Source organism: Salvelinus sp. IW2-2015, linkage group LG8, assembly GCF_002910315.2.
Source record: "Salvelinus sp. IW2-2015 linkage group LG8, ASM291031v2, whole genome shotgun sequence".
Taxonomy (NCBI): Eukaryota; Metazoa; Chordata; class Actinopteri; order Salmoniformes; family Salmonidae; genus Salvelinus; species Salvelinus sp. IW2-2015.
Genome location: NC_036848.1, coordinates 15,495,095 through 15,517,587, shown reverse-complemented (window position 1 = coordinate 15,517,587; position 22,493 = coordinate 15,495,095). Strand labels below are relative to the sequence as shown.

Genomic DNA, 22,493 nt, shown 5'->3' with positions numbered 1-22,493 from the left:
GGCTCAGGACAGACGGGGCGGCTGCATAGGCGGCTCAGGACAGACGGGCGGCTCAAGTGCGGCTTCAGGACAGACGGCGGCTCCTGTAGGGAGGCAGACGGAGAGAACAGCCTGGTGCGTGGAGCTGCCACAGGACCCACCAGGCTGGGAGACCTACATGAGGCGTGGTTGCTTGGAGGAGCACCGAAGGACCGGGCTGTGGGGGAGCACTGGAGCTCTGTGCGCAGGCCTTGGCACCTACTCCCCAGGCTGGATGAACTACTCTACCCGGACCCTCCAGAGTGCAGGCAACAGGTTGAACCGGGGCTGTGGTGAGCACTGGAGATCTGCTGCATACTACGCGCACCTCCCCCTTAGGCTCAATACCCACATTCGCCGGCACGAGCGGAAGCGCAGGCATAGGACGCACTGCACCCTTCCAGCACTCCCAGAGGCACAGCACGCAGAGCCGGCGCAGGATACCCTGGACCGAAACGGCGTACCGGAGACCAGACACGCTGAGCAGGCTGTCCTATAGCCACCGGGCTATGGGCGCGTACTGGCGACACGTGCGCTTAACCGCATAACACGGTGCCTGACCAGTAACGGCCTGCTTACAATAAGCACGAGGAGTGGGCTCAGGTCTCCAACCTGACTCTGCCACACCCCCCGACGCCACCTAAACTCCGCCCCTGCGCTTTCTTTTCGAAGAGGCTCAGCCCGGCGGAGCGAAACTATGATGTGGGGGACCGGAAGCTGTTGGCTGTTGTCAGGGCTCTGAAGGCGTGGAGACATTGGCTTGAGTGGGCTAGACACCCTTTCCTCATTTGGACTGACCACCGCAATCTGGAGTACTTCGGGCAGCTTAGGAGACTGAATCCTCGCCAGGCGAGGTGGGCCATGTTTTTCACACCGCTTGTTTTCACTCTATCCTACACGACCAGGTTCCCAGAACGTTAAGGCAGACAGCACTGTCCGGATGTATGACACGGAGGAGAGGTCCGCGGATCTACTCCCATAATTCCAGTTTCTTGCCTGGTGGCACCGGTGGTATGAGAGGTGGACGCGGACATCGAGCGAGCTGCACGTACGGATCCCACTCCCCCACAGTGTCCAGTTGGCGTCTGTATTTTCCGTTTGATGTCCGTGATCGTTTGATCTGTTGGGCCATACGTCACCCTCCTCTGGTCATCCTGGCATCGGTCGGACAGTGCGCTGTCTTGCTGGGAAGTACTGGTGGCCCACTTTAGCTAAGGACGTGAGGGTTTATGTTTCCTCCTGCTCGGTGTGCGCACAGTGCAAGACACCTAGACACCTGCCCAGAGGGAAATTACAGCCTCTTCCCGTTCCACAACGACCGTGGTCACACCTATCGGTGGATTTCGTGACGGATCTTCCAACCTCACGGGGTAATACCATGATCCTGGTCGTTGTGGATCGGTTTTCTAAGTCCTGCCGTCTTCTTCCTTTGCCCGGTCTCCCTACGGCTCTACAGACTGCGGAGGCCCTGTTCACCCACGTATCCCGGCACTACGGGGTGCCTGAGGATATAGTCTCTGATCGGGGTCTCCAATTCACGTCTAAAGTCTGGAGGGCGTTTATGGAACGCCTGGGGGTCTCGGTCAGCCTTTTCACCCCGAGAGTAACAGGCAGGTRGAGAGAGTCAACCAGGATGTGGGTAGGTTTCTGCGGTCCTATTGCCAGGAGCGGCCGGGGGAGTGGTCGGTTTTCATCCCCTGGGCGGAGATGGCCCAAAACTCCCTTCGCCACTCTTCCACTAACCTATCTCCTTTCCAGTGTGTGTTAGGTTCAGCCGGTCCTGGCACCGTGGCATCAGAGCCAGATCGAGGTTTCGGCACTCTGAGGCGACATGGGACGCTGCTCCTGTGCGTCTACAATGGGCCATCAGGCGGCAGAAGGCGAGTRCCGACCGCCACCGCAGTGAGGCCCCGGTGTATACACCGGGGGGCCGGGTCTGGSTCTCGACCCGAAACCTGCCCCTTCGCCTGCCCTGCCGGAAGCTGGGTCCGCGGTTTGTGGGGCCATTTAAAGTCCTGAGGAGATTGAACGAGGTTTGTTATAGGTTACAACTCCTCGTTCCATGTGTCTCTCCTCAGGCCGGTGTTGGCTGGTCCGCTCCAGCAGTCTGAGGTGCGGGAGGTTCCTCCGCCCCCTCTGGACACCGAGGGGCCCCGGCGTATACTGTGCGAGCCATCATGGACTCAAGACGTCGGGCGAGATACCTTCAGTACCTCATGGAGTGGGAGGGGTACGGTCCGGAGGAGAGATGCTGGGTGCCGGTGGAGGACATCCTAGATCCATCTATCCTGCAGGAATTTCACTGCCTCCAACCGGATTGCCCTGCGCCWSGTCCTCTGGGTCGTCCCCGGGGAGGGGGGGGAGGGGTACTGTCACGACTTCCGCCGAAGTTGGTCCATCTCCTTGTTCGGGCGGCGTTCGGCGGTCGATGTCACCGGCTTTCTAGTCGCCATCGATCCATGTTTCATTTTCGTTTGGTTTTGTCTTCATTATTACACACCTGATTTCTATTCCATTAATTATGTTCCTTATTTAACCCCCTGGCTTMCCTCTCTGTTTTGTGCGTTATTATTTGTCAAGTGGGTTCGTGTTATTTGTGCTTTGGATTTTGTGTTCCGTGTTGGAATATTATTCTTTCATTTGAGTAAACTGTCGGACTATACTCATCTCTGTGTCCTGCGCCTGACTCCACCTTTCTCAATTTCACCAACACCCTCACAATAAGCTCCGTTCGAGACTATCCTACCAATGGGACAGTAAAAACTGTAATATCTTATGTTTCACCGAGTCATGGCTGACCGACGACACGGATAATATACAGTTGGCTGGGTTTTCTGTGCATCGGCAGGACAGAACAGCTACGTCTGGTAAGACGAGGCGTGGTAGAGTGTGTCTATTTGTCAACAACAGCTGGTGCGTGATGTCTAATATTAAGGAAGTGTTGGGCTATTGCTCACCTGAGGTAGAGTACGTAATGATAAGCTGTAGACCACACTATCTACCAAGAGAGTTTTCATCTACATTTTTCGTAGCCATATATTTACCACCACAGACCGATGCTGGCACTAACATCGCACTGAACAGGCTGTATAAGCAAACAAGAAAATGCTCATCCAGAAGTGGCGCTCCTTGTGGCCGGGTACTTTATTGCAGGCAAACTTAAATCCATTTTACCTCATTTCTACCAGCATGTCCCATGTGCAACCAGAGGGAAAAAACTACACCACCTTTACTCCACACACAGAGACGCATACAAAGCTCTCCCTCGCCCTCCATTTGGCAAATCTGACCATAATTATATCCTCCTGATTCCTGCTTACAAGCAAAAACTAAAGCAAGAAGTACCAGTGACTCGCTCAATACGGAAGTAGTCAGATGACGCTGATGCTACGCTACAGGACTGTGTTGCTAACACAGACTGGAAAATGTTCCGACATTCATCCAATGGCATTGAGGAGTATACCACCTCAGTCACCGTCAATGTGCATTGACGATGTCGTCCCCACATTGACCGTACGTACATATCGCAACCAGAAGCCATGGATTACCGGCAACATCCGTACCGAACTAAAGGCTAGAGCTGCCGCTTTCAAGGAGCCGGAACACTAATCGGTACGCATTTAAGAAATCCCGCTATGCCCTCAGATGAACCATCAAACAGGCAAAGCGTCAATACAAGACTAAGATTGAGTCGTACTACACCGGCTCTGACGCACGTCGGATGTGGCAGGGCTTGCAAACTATTAGACTACAAAGTGAAACCCAGCCGCAAGCTGCCCAGTGACGCGAACCTACCAGACGGGATAAAATCCTTTTATGCTCGCTTCGAGGCAAGCAACACTGAAGCATGCATGAGAGCACCAGCTGTTCCAGACAACTGTGTGATCACGCTCGCCGATGTGAGCAAGACAATTAAAAAGGTCAACATTCACAAGGACGCGGGGCCAGACGGATTACCAGGACGTGAACTCCGAGCATGTGCGGACCAACTGGCAAGTGTCTTCACTGACATTTTCAACCTCTCCCTGACTGAGTCCGTAAAACCTACATGTTTCAAGCAGACCASCATASTCCCTGTGCCAAAGAAAGCGAAGGTAACCTGCCTAAATGACTACCGCCCCGTAGCACTCACGTCCGTAGCCATGAAGTGCTTTGAAAGGCTGGTCATGTCTCACATAAACATCATCATCCCGGAAACCCTTGACCCATTCCAATTCGCATAGCGCCCCAACAGATCCACAGATGATGCAATCTCAATTGTACTCCACTCTGCCTTTTCCCACCTGGACAAAAGGAACACCTATGTGAGAATGCTATTCATTGACTACAGCTCAGTGTGCAACACCATAGTGCCCTCAAATCTCATCAATAAGCTAAGGACCCTGGGACTAAACACCTCCCTCTGCAACTGGATCCTGGACTTCCTGACGGCCGCCCCCAGGTGGAAAGGGTAGGTAACAGCACATCCGCCACGCTAATCCTTAACACGTGGGCCCCTCAGGGGTGCGTGCTCAGCCTCCTCCTGTACTCCCTGTTCACCCACGACTGCATGGCTGATCACGACTCCAACACCATCATTAAGTTTGCTGATGACACAACAGTGGTAGGCCTGATCACTGACAACGATAGGGAGGAGGTCAGAGACCTAGCAGTGTGGTGCCATGACAACAACCTCTCCCTAAACGTGAGCAAGACAAAGGAGTTGATCATGGACTACAGGAAAAGGAGGGCCGAACACGCACCCATTCATATCGACAATGGCACAACAATGCCTTTTCCCCCTCAGGAGACTGAAAAGATTTGGCATGGGTCCCCAGAACCTYAAAAAAATTATACAGCTGCACCATCGAGAGCATCATGACCAGTTGCATCAGCGCCTGCTATGTCAACTGCTTGGCATCCGACCATAAGCCGCTACCGAGGGTAGTGCATACAGCCCAGTACATCGCTGGGGCAAAGCTTCCTGCCATCCAGGACCTATATACTAGGCGGTGTCAGAGGAAGGCCCAAAAATGTTTCAAAGACTCCAGTCACCCWAGTCATAGACTGTTCTCTCTGCTACCACATGGCAAGCGGTATCGGAGCACCAAGTCTAGGTCCAAAAGGCTCCATAACAGCTTCTACCCCCAAGCCATAAGACTGCTGAACAATGAATCAAATGGCCACTCACCCCCTTTGTTTTTACACTGCTGCTACTTGCTGTTTATTATCTATGCAGTCACTTTACCCCKACCTACAATACATGTACAAATTACCTTGACTAACCTAAAGCCCCGCACATTGACTCGGTACCGGTTCCCCCTGTATATAGCCTCATTACTGTTATTTTATTGTGTTACTTTTGTGTTACTTTAAATATATACACTGCTCAAAAAAATAAAGGGAACACTTAAACAACACAATGTAACTCCAAGTCAATCACACTTCTGTGAAATCAAACTGTTCACTTAGGAAGCACACTGATTGACAATAAATTTCAATGCTGTTGTGCAAATGGAATAGACAACAGGTGGAAATTATAGGCAATTAGCAAGACCCCCAATAAAGGAGTGGTTCTGCAGGTGGTGACCACAGACACTTCTCAGTTCCTATGCTTCCTGGCTGATGTTTTGGTCACTTTTGAATGCTGGCAGTGCTTTCACTCTAGTGGTAGCATGAGACGGAGTCTACAACCCACACAAGTGGCTCAGGTAGTGCAGCTCATCCAAGATGGCACATCAATGCGAGCTGTGCAAGAAGGTTTGCTGTGTCTGTCAGCGTAGTGTCCAGAGCATGGAGGCGCTACCAGGAGACAGGCCAGTACATCAGGAGACGTGGAGGAGGCCGTAGGAGGGCAACAACCCCAGCAGCAGGACCGCTACCTCCGCCTTTGTGGCAGGAGGGCAGGAGGAGCTGCAGAGCCCTGCAAAATGACCTCCGCAGGCCACAAATGTGCATGTGTCTGCTCAAACGGTCAGAAACAGACTCCATGAGTGTGGTAATGAGGGCGACGTCCAGCGGTGGGGTTGTGCTTACAGCCCAACACCGGGCAGGACGTTTGGCATTTGCCAGGAACACCAAGATTGGCAAATTCGCCCACTGGCGCCTGTGCTCTTCACAGATGAAAGCAGGTTCACACTGAGCACATGTGACAGACGTGACAGAGTCTGGAGACGCCGTGGAGAACGTGTCTGCTGCCTGCAACATCCTCCAGCATGACCGGTTTGGCGGTGGTCAGTCATGGTGTGGGGTGGCATTTCTTTGGGGGCGCACAGCCCTCCATGTGCTCGCCAGAGGTAGCCTGACTGCCATTAGGTACCGAGATGAGATCCTCAGACCCCTTGTGAGACCATATGCTGGTGCGGTTGGCCCTGGGTTCCTCCTATGCAAGACAATGCTAGACCTCATGTGGCTGGAGTGTGTCAGCAGTTCCTGCAAGAGGAAGGCATTGATGTTATGGACTGGCCCGCCCGTTCCCCAGACCTGAATACAATTGAGCACATCTGGGACATCATGTCTCGCTCCATCCACCAAGCCACGTTGCACCACAGACTGTCCAGGAGTTGGCAGATGCTTTAGTCCAGGTCTGGGAGGAGATCCCTCAGGAGACCATCCGCCACCTATCAGGAGCATGCCCAGGCGTTGTAGGGAGGTCATACAGGCACGTGGAGGCCACACACACTACTGAGCCTCATTTTGACTTGTTTTAAGGACATTACTCAAAGTTGGATCAGCCTGTAGTGTGGTTTCCACTTTAATTTTGAGTGTGACTCCAAATCCAGCCTCCATGGGTTGATAAATTTGATTTGCATTGATAATTTTTGTGTGATTTTGTTGTCAGCACACTTCAACTATGTAATGAAAAAAGTATTTAATAAGAATATTTCATTCATTCAGATCTAGGATGTGTTATTTTAGTGTTCCCTTTATTTTTTTGAGCAGTGTATATATATATACCACTATTACATATTATAATTTCTTTAGTTTATTCAGTAAATATTTTCTTAACTCTATTTTAAAACTGCATTGTTGGTTAAGGGCTTGTAAGTATTCATTTCACGGTAAGAATACACCTGTTCTATTCGGCGCATGCGACAAATACAATTTGATTTGATGTAATTTGATATACCACCAGCTAGCGTCTATATACCACTATTAAATACCACCAACTAACCCTCCAACTATATACCACTATTAACATACCACCAACTACCCTCACTATATACCACTATTACATACCACCACTAAACCTACATCTATATACCACTATTACATACCACCAACTAACCCTTTATCTATATACGAACTATTACATACCACCAACTAAACCTACATCTATATACCACTATTACATACCACCAACTAACCCTTTATCTATATACCACTATTACATACCACCAACTAACCCTTTATCTATATACCACTATTTCATAAAAATAAAAATCACCACACCATTCCACGACTTCTACCCTAACTGATCCTACACCAGGTCGATGGCCTTTGAGGACGGGACACTTTTGTTCAACACACCTTGTAACCCTTCTGCAGTAAAACTTAGTACACCCAAGTACTTCTCTGCAGCTGCCACCACAACATCTATTTTCCGTGATTCACTTTCAATTCCTGAGGTACAGCTGATAACCATGGCAATTAATGCTACGAAGCTAACCTTACTGAAGCACAAATTTGTATCACTCTGTATTGGCCTAGGCCTACTATTCCCCCTTGACCCATCATACTCTACTCTCTTCACTGCCTCATCATACGACACCTCCTGTTCTACTCTGACCCTGTCAATCTCAACCTGTCTCTCTTGCACGGGACACTTCTGATCCCCAGCAACATGGGCACTCCGACAATTGACACTCACAGTTTTTTCCACCGATACTACTCATTTCTTGGTCCCATGCCTTCCTGCACACTTCTCACATTTCGGAATCTCCCTCCTACACACTGCTGCAACATGACCATAAGCTTGACATCTGAGATGATGGCGCCGACAGAGATGGGCCCTTCGTGTCACGCGACTAGGGACCAGACCTGTGACTTGCTATGCTCTCCGGAGCAGGGCGCCTCTGAAGGGAATGATTACTCGGGTGGCACTCATCGTTGAGGTTGAAAATCTGAAATGGACACTTCCCTGTGTCTGTGACGGCTGCTGTTTGTTGCGACGCAGACCCTGTGGTGAGCATGTTAAAACTGAGAAGACATTGTCTGTCCTTTTGAGTTTTGAAACAGAGTATTTAATTGATGAAGTCATATTAGGATATGTCAGCTATCCAGTGAGAGCTTTTATGCTGAACCAACTAAGGTGTATCAAAACAAATCAAATTTTATTGGTCACRTACACATGGTTAGCAGATGTCAATGCGAGTGTAGCGAAATGCTTGTGCTTCTAGTTGCGACTATGCAGTAATATCAACAAGTAATCTAACAAATTCACAACAACTACCTTATACATACAAATACACACAAATGTAAAGGGATGAATAGAATATGTACATACAGTTGAAGTCGAAAGTTTACATACACCTTAGTCAAATACATTTAAACTCAGTTTTTCACAATTCCTGACATTTAATCCTAGTAAAAATTCCCTGTCTTAGGTCAGTTAGGATCACCACTTTATTTTAAGAATGTCAGAATAATAGGGAGAATTATTTATTTCAGCTTTTATTTTTTTCATCACGTTCCCAGTGGGTCAGAAGTTTACATACACTCAATTAGTGTTTGGTAGCATTGCCTTTAAATAGTTTAACTCGGGTCAAATGTTTTGGGTACCTTCCACAAGCTTCCCACAGTAAGTAGGATACATTTTGTCCCTTTCCTCCTGACAGAGCTGGTGTAACTGAGTCTGATTTGTAGGCCTCCTTGCTCACACACGCTTTTTCAGTTCTGCCCACAAATGTTCTATAGGACTGAGGTCAGAGCTTTGTGATGGCCACTCCAATACCTTGACTTTGTTGTCCTTCAGCCATTTTGCCACAACTTTGGAAGTATGCTTGGGGTCATTGTCCATTTGGAAGACCCATTTGCGACCAAGGTTTAACTTCCTGACCGATGTCTTGAGATGTTGCTTCATTATATCTACAAMATTTTCATTCCTCATGATGCCATCTATTTTGTGAAGTGCACCAGTCCCTCCTGCAGCAAAGCACCCCCGCAACATGATGCTGCCACCCCTGTGCTTCACGGTCGGGATGGTGTTCTTCGGCATGCAAGCCTCCCCCTTTTTCCTCCAAACATAACAATGGTCATTATGGCCAAACGGTTCTATTTTTGTTTCATCAGACCAGAGGACATTTCTCCAAAAAGTACGATCTTTGTCCCCATGTGCAGTTGCAAACTGTAGTCTGGCTTTTTATGGCGGTTTTAGAGCAGTGGCTTCTTCCTTGCTGAGCGGCCTTTCAGGTTATGTCGATATAGGACTCGTTTTACTGTGGATATAGATACTTTTGTACCTGTTTCCTCCAGCATCTTCACAAGGTCCTTTGCTGATGTTCTGGGATTGATTTCCACTTTTCGCACCAAAGTACGTTCATCTCTAGGAGACAGAACGCGCCTCCTTCCTGAGCAGTATGACGGCTGCGTGGTCCCATGGTGTTTATACTTGCGTAGTATTGTTTGTACAGATGAACGTGGTACCTTCAGGCATTTGGAAATTACTCCCAAGGATGAACCAGACTTGTGAAGGTGTACAATTTTTTTTCTGAGGTCTTGGCTGGTTTCTTTTGATTTTCCCATGATGTCAGGCAAAGAGGCACTGAGTTTGAAGGTAGGCCTTGAAATACATCCACAGGTACACCTCCAATTGACTCAAATGATGTCAATTAGCCTATCAGAAGCCTCTAAAGCCATGACATCATTTTCTGGAATTTTCCAAGCTGTTTAAAGGCACAGTCAACTTAGTGTATGTAAACTTCTGACCCACTGGAATTGTGATACAGTGAATTATTAGTGAAATAATCTGTCTATAAACAATTGTTGGAAAAATTACTTGTGTCATGCACAAAGTAGATGTCCTAACTTTCCAAAACTATAGTTTAACAAGAAATATGTGGAGTCGTTGAAAAACGAGTATTAATGTCTCCAACCTAAGTGTATGTAATCGTCCGACTTCAACTGTACATACCCGAACCAGAAGCCATAGATTACAGGCAACATCCGCACTGAGCTAAAGGGTAGAGCTGCCGCTTTCAAGGAGTGGGACTCTAACCCGGAAGCTTATAAGAAACCCCACTTTGCTGTCAGATGAACCATTAAACAGGCAAAGCGTCAATACAGGACTAAGATTGAATCGTACTTAACCAGCTCCGATGCTCGTCGGATGTGGCAGGGCTTGCAAACTATTACAGACTACAAAAGGAAGCACAGCCAAGAGCTAACCAGTGACACGAGCCTACCGGACGAGCTAMATTTCGAGGCAAGTGACACTGAAACATGCATGAGAGCATCAGCTGTTCCGGACGACTGTGTGATCACGCTCTCTGCAGCCGATGTGAGTAACACCTTTAAACAGGTCAACATTCACAAGGCTGCAGGGCCAGATGGATTACCAGGATGTGTACTCTGAGCATGCACTGACCAAAACACTATTTGCATTGCCCCCCCCCCTATTTTATGCTGCTGCTACTCTCTGTTATTATCTATGCATAGTCACTTTAATAACTGTACCGACATGTACATATTACCTCAATTACCTCGACTAACCGGTGCCCCCACACATTGACTTTGTACCGGTACCCCCTGTATATAGCCTCGCTATTGTTATTTTACTGCTGCTCTTTAATTATTTTGTTACTTTTAWTTCTTATATCTGTAGGTATTTTTCTTAAAACTGCATTGTTGGTTAAGGGCTTGTAAGTAAGCATATCACTGTAAGGTCTACACCTGTTGTATTTGGCGCATGTGACAAATACAATTTGATTTGAACACGTCATTTATTTTCACTCTTGTCATGTTCTGAGCCATCAGGGACAGCAGAATATGATTTGCGCCTTCTTCCTCATCACACATCTTCCCACTCCACTCGGCTCTTCTTCTTCCTCGCTGCCCATTACCATGTCTATCCGTTCACCTCACTCTTGCCCTGCCTTCATCAGCTGTATTCCTTCCAGAGCACGCACTGATGGTGTTTCTCCAAAACCCAACTTCTGTTCCTTAGCCCAATTTACATGTCTGGCTATCTCTGGCCTCTCCATTCTTCCCTTACTGCTAATCAAGTGGCATCTTCCAGGTGAGCAACAGGGAGGAGTATTCTTGCTGTGTTCAAAACAATTGGGAACTGGGAACACGGAAATCTCCAGCTTCCGACTTCAGTGTGTTCAAGACAACTGGGAACTCTGAAAAACGAGCTCTGACTAGGAAAAATATTTTGAACAGTCATCCAACTCAGAACTCTGGCCTCTTTCTAGAGCTGCCACTTTCTGACCTGAATATAGATCACTGACGTTATGATTTGACTTCTTATTTTTCAGAGTTCCCAGAAGTCTTGAAAGCACCATTAGCCCTCTGAAGAAGAGTGTGTGCATGTAGTTAGATGACAGGTAAAAAAAAGTCTGCTTGTAATTGCTACTGGTTGGGTTGGTATCCCTTGACCCTTGGACTGACTGAAGTGGTCTATCTTTACATTATCTTTTCTCTTTGACAGAAGGAAATAATATACAACTATGATATTCAATTGTTATTGTAAAAAAATAACAAAATATGGTAGGAAATATTAAAAGGCCAGTGCAGTCAAAATACAATTGAGGCAGTGTCCCCATGTCAAATATAACGCACAACCGCCACCGGGTGGCAGACGGCAATAAAACTATAAAATCCATTGACATTAAAAAATATATATTTTAACTTTTGTATCGAACACAATACAAAAAAAGGAAATAAACTTAACATAGACAGGGGTATTACAAGAACATTTACATTTGTCATAAAGTATTTTGGTGCTTAATGCTTTTTTGTTTTTACATTTACTAATGATTTCAACATAATGTTTCAGTTCCATCTTCAATAAATGTGAGGGTTTTGTTCTCTGCCAACTTCATCTTATGAATAAAGAATCTTTCAAGAAAATAAACAAATGAACTATGAACATTTTATCGGGGTTCATATCAGCTGGGTCAAAATATAACAAAACATCAGAATCTTCCAAATAAACATTAAAAGTGATTTCTCCTAAAGTCTTCGACTCAATCCAAAATCTGTCCATTGGTTTGTGATAAATTTTGTCCATGATAATTACATTTCGCTTGAATTTTGTGTTAGCAAAAACATGTGCTTTTTATCTGATGACTGAATAATTCAATCATGACCAGAGGAGGCCTTGTGTTGCATCTGGTGTGATTCATGACCAGAGGAGGCCTTGTGTTGCATCTGGTGTGATTCATGACCAGAGGAGGCCTTGTGTTGCATCTGGTGTGATTTATGACCTGGAGGCCTTGTGTTGCATCTGGTGTGATTCATGACCTGGAGTCCTTGTGTTGCATCTGGTGTGATTCATGACCTGGAGGCCTTGTGTTGCATCTGGTGTGATTCATGACCTGGAGGCCTTGTGTTGCTAATAACACTTTCATCAAGAGGAAAAGCTGTCTTAATTTTCAACAGACCCATGACTACACATTTGCAAAGACACAATTTCAAAAGTGAAGGCATGTGTATGTCCAGACTAGAGCCTGCTTCCTGGCATGGTCCACAAGGATTTGGCCCCAACAGACCAAAGTGAGTTTTTGTGCAGCATTACACTGTGGACTAGAGAATGCAGTCTGTGTGAGTTGTTCTCATGTTATACTTTTTCTTTTGCATTTTGGCCTGGTAGATCCTCTGATATAACTTAACTGCCTTGCTCAGGAGCAGAACGACAGATTTTTACCTTGTCAGTTCGGGGATTCAATCCAGCAACCTTTCGGTTACTGGCCCAACGCTCTAATTATATCATATTGGTATGGAAAGAATTCAATCAAACTATGTTCAGTGTGGCCTATCCCCAGTATACCTGGTAATGAAACACTGAAACATGTCAATTAAGATCTTTACTTTTTTATTGGCAAGACACTGATCTACTAACTACACATTCTGAATGTATATATTACACATAACGTAAACAATGTTTCAGGACAGTTTTGAGGAAATTACCAGTCCAGCCAATATTAAAAACACTAATGATTTATTCATAAATCGTTGTACTTTGACTTGTTAAATGTTCTTTATATTTAATTATAATGTTACATGTTTGTATTATTGAGATGTATATAGCAGTAGACACTTTGTAACTAGTTTTTCTCCCCAGTGTAATTGTATTTTTTTCATAAGAGGAATAAAACATATTGCCAAAAACTTTTCAAAATGAAAATAACTCACATAATAATGCACATATTTATTAGAAAAATGTACAACAAGCTTGCTTTGTTTGACCAATTGGACATTGTTATTTGGAACGAAGACGCCCCGGGTGGATGCCGCGTTCAAAACATCTGCGAACTCGGAAATCTCCGAATTCCGACTTCAGTGCGTTCAAGACAAAAAATTGTTTTGAACGGTCATCCAACTCGGAATTCCAAGTCCGGAACTCCGGCCTTTTCTAGAGCTCCGACTTGCCGACCTGATGATCACCGAAGTCATGATTTTACATAGTTTTTCCCAGAAGTTCCCAGATGTCTTGAAAGCACCAAGAAACGCCACACTAGCTCGCGCTGACGTCAGCCAGCCTTCCCTGCGAACAGACGGAGCCAGGGTGATGTGTAGGAATGTACAGAAACTTTTTCCTTGAACAGTTTGTGTACTAGTACTTCGATAATATTGACCGAGTACCGACAGGGAGTGGACACATATATACGGTAAGGTGTATGTAACCAATTAACATATTAATTGTCTGTTGTTTTGAATTTGTTTAACAAACTAACTTTGACGAACAGTTTTGAAAATGGAGGCAGTGTGGGGGTTGCTCATTCGGGTTGCTGAAAGGGAGAGGCGCTGTCCAGGGCTGATTTCAGCACGGAGATCAGGACCATGGCTAACAGACGCTGTTCTAAACTTTCGAAGTGTTTACACGCCTAACTTTATTTATGATATGATTAGTTTTTTTAAATAAAACTAATAACATAAACATTATTTCTAAATTGTTCAATATTATACAATTTAATTTTGTATTGTTYGGAGTTTGCGCTTCCGCAAAACTAGTTTTCCGAGTTAAGTTTTGAGGGCCTTGCTGGACAGCGACATTCTCTACCTCTGTCGTAGCAAGCTTACATAGCGATATGTGGAATACTATTGTTGATAAAAAGTTTGTTTTTAGCAAAAATCGATTCATTTGTTAACGATATGAAATACTGCAACTTTCCACTTGTATTGTTGAGGTCTAGTGGATAGGCTATAACTCAGAAATTGTATTTTTAGTCATCGTATTCTGTTTAGATTATTTTGATACCAGCATGTTACAAAGTATGTCTACTCTACACAGTTTTGTGCTTATAAAGTAAATATATGTAAAATGTGTTTAAGTATTTAGTAAATATGACAATTTAGGCCTATATATTTTGTTTGGCATGGAGATCAAACAACCCAGTGCACAATTGTATTTTTTGTATTTCCAGTTCTTATTTTCTCTTTATACTAGTTAGAATGTAGGACATGCTACTGTAGTTGTTGGGCGCTGTCGACGAAGTTGGTGGTGCTGTTTCAAAATGGCCGAACACAAATTTCTGTGCATGCAAACACAGGCCTAGGAGACTGGATTTTACCAAAGCACTGTGTCAAAGTAAAAGTATGCCCACACTGAAGTTATGAAACATACATTTTGAAGTGGTGGTATATTCTTGGTCGTTTTGTGTTACATTTTTATATAGATGATTTTTCTTTATTACATTTAATAAAGATAAATATACTTTCTTACAAATGAAGAATACATACAACATTGTAATCGGTTATATAGTCACATACCGGTACATCGCATCGATGATATGCACAGCATGAAGACAAGGAATCAATGTGATGAAGGTGTACTGTAATTGTGTTGGTTTAGCATACTTTCTTTATCCTGACACTTGTATTGTTGACATTTGTGATTTCTTTCTTGGATGCACCATTCCTGGATTATCATAAAAACATCCTGCTCTATAAATTCCAAATAACTGATTCAGAGAAGGTACGGTGACATGGTTGGTAGTTGCTTGGACAACTTGCAAGCCATATCATTTTAATGAGTTGGGACCAAGTGTATGTAACTTGAGTTGTCTGGTCTTTTGAAGGCCTGTTAAAACTCAAACTCTCTTTGACTACTACTACTACTACTACTACTAGCATTTTAGTTCTGAAAATGAAAACATATCTTAATTGAAGTTTTTTGATCCATGACCTCCGGTTCTGCTCTCATCACCCACAGCAACAGCCCTGTCAGCATGGCTTCTCAGACGGTGTATCCAATGGGATTGGTCATGTTCTCCACCTCAGTTGGCATGCCCATGGCGGAGGATGCCCAGGGGTTGGCTGAGCTTCCACACAACGAGCTGCCGGCCCCGCAGCTGGTCATGCTCGCCAACGTAGCATGTGAAAACCCAGCAGAAGGGAAGGAGATGATGGAGCTTCAAACCGTCGGCAGCTACTCCGATAGTGAAGACGAGAACATCATCCGATACAGTTACGATAGCCATGAGAGAGAGATGTGTATCGTAGAATACCCAGAGTCTCCACGGGCTGCCCTTTCCCAGGTTGAGGCGATAGATGAGGAGGAAGAAGGGATTGACCTGTCCAAACCCTCTGACCAGCGCCCTTTTAGCCCTTCCACTCCTACCACCCCTTCTACACCTCTGGGCATGATCATGGAGTCAGCTAAGAAGAAGAAACCTTTCTTCTGTAAACCCTGCAACTACCAGGCCCAGTGCGAGGAGGAGTTTGTAACCCACATCCAAATCCACAGCGCCAATAGGATGATYGYRGTGAAACGCRTGGWGGGGGACAAGGCACGGGMRAAAGAGACKTCGGCKGGACCAGATCAAGAGGCGSAGAGCGGTGATRGYGGGGCCAACAACAAAGGGSTGATCCGCTGTGAGCGCTGCGGCTACAACACCAACCGCTACGACCATTACATGGCTCACCTCAAGCACCACGAGAAGGAGGGCGATGACCAGAGGGTCTACAAATGCACCATCTGCACGTATACGACCGTCAGCCAGTACCACTGGAAAAAGCACCTCAGGAACCATTTCCCCAGTAAGCTCTTCACCTGCAACCAGTGCAGCTATTTCTCGGACCGTAAGAACAACTACGTGCAGCATATCCGCACTCACACAGGTATGTCAAATATAACCTTTTCACTCCAAGTATGCACTTAATGGTCAAAGTATGATTTTATTTTTTAACAGTATAGCTAACTCTGTTTTTTCTACTTTAGGGGAGCGTCCTTTTCGATGTCCGTACTGTGAGTACTCAAGCTCCCAGAAGACCCATCTTACCAGGCATATGAGAACACACTCGGGTGAGTGTCTAACACAGGCTACATGACAAAGAGGCCTGACTGTACATATTTCTATTATGTGACACAAATGTGATTGATTGTGCATAGATATAGGTCTCTGTTTTGGTTTCCTCTCATAGTCAACTTTTTCTCCTTATGTTGCATTCGCTGGAGCAGATGGTTTTGGATAAGAACGGTAAAGTGGTTTGCGATACGTGCTGTGAGATGCTTCGTGTTCGACTTGTAATTGTTGCTTGTCTCTCTGTATTGTTGTCCATCTTCCCTGCATGAAATGTGTGCCAGTGTTCCCATTGATGTTAACAGCAGTTAAAATGTCTCTAAACTGACCATTTTACACATTGCTTTTCTTGGCAGGTGAAAGGCCTTTCAAATGTGACCGCTGCAACTACCTGGCTGCCAATCAGCATGAGGTGACACGCCATTCCAGACAGGTTCACAATGGACCCAAGCCCCTATGCTGCCCCCACTGCCAATACAAGACGGCTGACCGCAGCAACTACAAAAAGCATGTGGAGCTCCACCTCAACCCGCGTCAGTTCCTTTGCCCTGTCTGCAAGTATGCCGCTTCCAAGAAGTGTAACCTACAATATCACATCAAGTCTCGACACCCTGGCTGCCCACAGATCGCAATGGATGTGTCAAAGGTCAAGCTGCGTGTCAAGAAACCTGATTCTGATGAATTCACAGATGAGTACAACATGGTGAATGGAACAGCAAAGTTTGAGCTGTCAGCAATTGATGGTGATGAGGAGGAAGGACCAGAGATCTCTGGAGCTGATAAACAATCAAGCCCTATCAATCTCTCGACCAAGAGCAGCAAACCTAGCCCTGTTCAAGCACTAGAAAGCATGGAAACGGACAAGACCCCCAAGAAATGTGACAACTCTCCTGTCAAAGAGACCAAGAAGAGCAGCAGAACTATCCCTGTTCAAGCAGTAGAAAGCATGGAAACGGACAAGACCCCCAAGAAATGTGACAACTCTCCTGTCAAAGAGACCAAGAAGAGCAGCAAAACTAGCCCTGTTCAAGCAGTAGAAAGCATGGCAATGGACAAGACCCCCAAGAAATGTGACATCTCCTCTGTCAAAGAGATACCTAAAAAGGCAAAGGACAAGGCAGAGAAAAAGGTAACACTGAAACGCAAGAGTACAGAGATGAACAGTGAGAATACAAAGCAGAATGTTACCCTGAAGGAGAGTGGGAAGGAGACAGCAGTTGTGGTTGAAATAGCAGGCAATAAAGTTAAGAGAAGTCCCAAAAAACAGATGACTGGGAAAACAAGTGTTCAGGATAAGACCGAAATAAAGGAAAAAGTTCAAAAGGCGGGTTTGGAAGAGGACAGTATTGAGAAAGACAAATCAGTCAAGGAGAGGTTAGAGAAAGACATGCTAGAGAGGGAGAATATGGAGAAAGCGAAGGAGGAAAACAAGACGCTGGAGGAGGAGAAAAAAGAGCAGCTGAAGACACTGAAGAATGAGAAAGAAGGAAAAGAGAACAAAAACGCAATAAAATCTCAGAAGAGTACTTCCAAAAAAATTGAGAAAGTGGTTGAAAAGACTGTTGAAAACGCTCCCCAAAGTCTGGAAGCACCAGTGAAAAAACAAAAAGAGAAGAGCAAGACGAAGCCAGTGAAGAGAAAAACTACAGAGGCCTTGGACTTATCAATGAAGGAATCTCCTGATGAGTCCTGCACCAACATTAAGGCCAAACGGTTGAAAATCAAGACTGCTGACAAGTCACAAACAAAAGCCAGTACCCCCCGAGGCAAAACTACTGAGCCTTGCACAGCGTCCGAGCAGAAGGACCCAGTAGACCAGATGATGTACTCGCCTGTAGTGAAAAAGCTGAAAAGGAGCAACAAGAAAAAAGCAAGCCCTGGAGAGACCGAGGCTTCCAGTGAGAACAAGGTGTGTTCCATCATTGAGAACCCCTTTAGCCCCCCTGAAAGCAAAACATGTCCTGCCACAGAGCTTCAGCCAACAGTTGTACAGGAAGAGCAGCAGGCATCTGACCAGGAGACTGTCCCTGCTATGGATACATCTACTGGGCAGAACCCGGCAGAAGAACGGCCCAGTAATGGGGAAAACAACCTTGCACGGCAAAATGTATCCCCAACCAAGGACACAACCCCACGGGCTGAGCAGGCTGAGGTCGCCGACAAAGCAGAGGAAACTCCTACTCCTGAAGGCTTCAGCAGCGCCGACGAGTCCCCATCTCCCATAGAAAGTGACGTCTCTCGCGATTTCAGACGGGCACAGGGAGAACCATCAACACCAACAACACCCTCCCTGGAGCTCCCTAGGCCAAGAGGAAAGCCTACTGAAACCGAGGAGGACGAGGGCATCCACAGCCATGACGGAGGAAGCGAGATCAGTGACAGCGCCTCGGAGGGCAGTGACGATTCAGGGCTCAACGGGCTGGCGGCAGCCGCCGGTAAACTGGCCAATGACCCTGAAACTCCCACAGAAGAGATTCCGACTCCAACTGACCTCAAGAGTCACATGTGCGTCTTCTGTGACCGTAGCTTCCCCTTGGAGGCGGAGTTCCGTCGGCACCTGAATCGGCACCTGGTGAATGTGTATTATCTTTGACAATGCTTCCAAGCCGGACAAGTGAGTGCCTGCAGAGCAGGGAGCTTTGATTCCAGCGGTGTATTTTGCTTGACCCTTTCCCCCTGTTATAAAACATATGTATAGTTGTCTGTGTCAACATATTAACAGTAGATATTCAGTTACCTTGCATTAGTGCTCACGGTTACTGCTGTATAAAATATGAATATTCTATGGTATGCCTAAAACTATCTGACCGTCTTTGTAATACCAGCTTTAGGCAGACTAGTTCATTTGATAATTGGTGTCTGGGCTTTCACGTATTGGTTCCCAGACCGTTTGACTATAAATTCTACAGTTCTTGTTTTCAAACAGAAATCAGAGAGGATATGTGAGTTTACACCATGTGAGGTCGAAAACCTAATGTTCATGGTTTGGCATTTGGCTGAGAAATTATGAAAATATGGGATACAATTTTTTTTTGCTTGTTAATCTCGTATGGTTATGCAACTAACTAAAAGCGAACCATTCTGTAATAGCGTTGTATATACAAGTAACTGCCAAAATAAAGGTGTTGGGCTACCACAAGCTGCCATAACAGCTTCAATGCGTTTTGGCATAGATTCTACAACTGCCTGGAACTCTATTGGAGGGATGCGACGCCATTCTTCCACGAGAAATTCCATCATTTGGTGTTTTCTTGATGGTGGTGAAAAATTCTCTCTCAGATACCATTCCACAATCTCCCATAAGTGTTTAATTGGGTTGAGATCTGGTGACTGAGACAAAAACACTTTAAACCCCCTATGCTGCTTTGATACCCCTCTTTAAAATCACTGAGATCTCTTCTAGCCATGGTAGCCAAAATAAGGGGCAACTGGGCATTTTTATACATGACCCTGACCCTAAACATGATGGCATGTGGATTGCTTAATTAACTCAGGAATCACACTTGTGTGGAAGCACCTGCTTTCAATATACTTTGTATCTCTCATTTACTCKAGTGTTTCCTTTATTTTGGCAGTTACCTGGATTTTGCATAATGGTTGATATTCAAGAAATCGCTACACCTTTATTTTAGTTCACAAACCGGTTGAGTTTTCTACAGAAGAACCCACCAAGAGATGAGTTGTACCCGTTGTTTTAATCCATCAGCCCGTTGAAGAACAACCGTAAATCAATTATGAAAGGAAGTGTTACACTTTTTCAATGAAGAACCAAAGAAACCCTAGGGAGACAAGATTAGAAGGACCCAGGTGGTCCATGCCAAATAACCCAGAGAATAATGGCGCTCTCACTCCTATTGTGCGAGTCCACTCCAGTGAAGCGACCTGTCTCCGAAATGGGGACCATTTAGGGAGCACTTGACAACTACTTTGATTTCTTTATTTTATTGATAACATCAATAGATAATAAAAATAAAAACATTGTATACATCTTATCAATCTGTACAATGGACTAACTAATCTCTTCATCACAAAAACTTTATAGGTGTTAATTGCCATGACTCATGACTCTTAGTCGAATTTATGAAATGGGGCGAGGTTTCTTTGGGTTCATCTGGCACAAGTGTGTATAGAATTGTTTCTTGCGTTAATGTTTGAATTATGTTGTCACTTTTTGTATATCCAAGTACATTTAGTCATACAAAAAGAAAACTCGTACTACTCATTAACAAATGCACAACTAATATGGGAGGTAGGGTGTTACTGGCCCTTGACATTTATAGGCCTATAGAACTTAAGATCAGGATGAACAGGATACTATGTTGCTATCACTGATAGAGAATGGACCGCTAACATTGAAAACAAGTTGTGAAATGGATGTTTGTGCACACATCTGAAACTTTGCCATTATCAGTTTTGTGTTTGATTTCAGAAAATGTCCAAAGATTATTTTTTTTTACAGTTGAGCCTGTGAAGATACCGGTAGTTCTACATTCTTTTTTTTGCCTTCGACAATCATTATTTTCTGATTTTGTTTTGATGTTTTTGCATATTAACAGTGTAGCTTTGTTAATTGAGTCACATTTTCCTACAGTAAGAGGTCTGATTTCAATGATATTGTTGTTATACTGTCTAACTTTATAACCATTCCTTGGAAGTTTAGTTGTAACTGTTTGATTACTCTGCAGATCGAACCCATCAACTTGATTTCTGCAGTTATCACCCCACTCATCTGTTTTACAGAATTGTGCCTCCAAAGCTTAGCCTGTTTGTGCCATCAGTGATATGCTTCTTTCATCTGCATCTAGCTGTGTTCTATTGAGGTGATTGATAGACTTAGCTAATAAAAATGCCATGTGTACTCTTAGTAAATTCAGTGCAATATTGTGTTTTGGGTATGATGCCAAAGTGAGAAAGTATAGAAATTTAAAGACTTATGTTTTGAGTTTGACTATTGGAAGGCATAGAATAGTACCAGGGTTCCCTGGAAAACTGGTCGAATTTAGCCCGATGCACTCTTATCTAGACGGTTAGATTCCGTGTCACTGTAAATGATCAATTTTTTTGTTGTTCACTTCCTGTTTTGTGCTTTTTAGTTGATAGGAAAAGTTGTTCATTCTTTGTAACCATTTTTCATTCACATATTGTGTAATCATCTGTACCGTAAAACTTCCAATTAAATGCAGTCTCAAATAGCCGCCTGTCCCTTTTAATATTTACGAGGTTACCATGGACACAGCTCTGATATTCCCAGTCATATGCATTTAAACATTTTAGAATTATGTCATTGTTAGCCATGGTGCCACCAAAAATAAAACACGATATAAAATTCATGGTGCTGAAGCACAAAATCAGGGGTGTATGATAGGTAGCCTTCGCAAGTCTGATCTGCGATGGATTTGTTATGTTTATACTGGTCGCAAACTGTGGATGTCTTTTCAACATTTTATTGGGAAATAGAAGCCCGGCTTTAATAAGCGGCGGTTGTGTTCAGTGAATTAAAAAAAAATAACGCCCGGGATATTGAAGTTTTAGCCTACAGTGGGGCAAAAAAGTATTTAGTCAGCCACCAATTGTGCAAGTTCTCCCACTTAAAAAGATGAGAGGCCTGTAATTTTCATCATAGGTACACTTCAACTATGGCAGACAAAATGAGGGGAAAAAATCCAGAAAATCACATTGTAGGATTTTTAATGAATTTATTTGCAAAGTATGGTGGAAAATAAGTTTTTGGTCACCTATAAACAAGCAAGATTTCTGGCTCTCACAGACCTGTAACTTCTTCTTTAAGAGGCTCCTCTGTCCTCCACTCGTTATCTGTATTAATGGCATCTGTTTGAACTTGTTATCAGTATAAAAGACACCTGTCGATCTGGGGCTCCACGCAAGATCTCACCTGTCTCTTATACACATCTAGATGTGTATAAGAGACAGGTACAAATCCAGGCCCGTCTGAAGTTTGCTAGAGAGCATTTGGATGATCCAGAAGAAGATTGGGAGAATGTCATATGGTCAGATGAAACCAAAATAGAA

General features: G+C 44.8%; 1 protein-coding gene across 2 annotated transcripts; it reads left to right on the top strand.

The window, feature by feature from the left end:
- Positions 1–13,573: 13,573 nt before the first annotated feature.
- On the top strand, positions 13,574–21,655 carry LOC111967525 (RE1-silencing transcription factor). Of its 2 annotated transcripts, none has more exons than XM_023992611.2 (4): positions 13,574–13,829; positions 15,374–16,281; positions 16,382–16,465; positions 16,820–21,655. In XM_023992611.2, exons 2-4 carry the CDS (start codon positions 15,390–15,392, stop codon positions 19,054–19,056), a joined length of 3,213 nt encoding a protein of 1,070 aa, XP_023848379.1. In that variant the 5' UTR covers positions 13,574–13,829; positions 15,374–15,389; the 3' UTR covers positions 19,057–21,655. The 2 variants fall into 2 exon arrangements, with proteins under 2 accessions (XP_023848379.1, XP_023848380.1); XM_023992612.2 differs by having other exon boundaries at positions 13,574–13,836.
- The last annotated feature ends 838 nt before the right edge of the window (positions 21,656–22,493 follow it).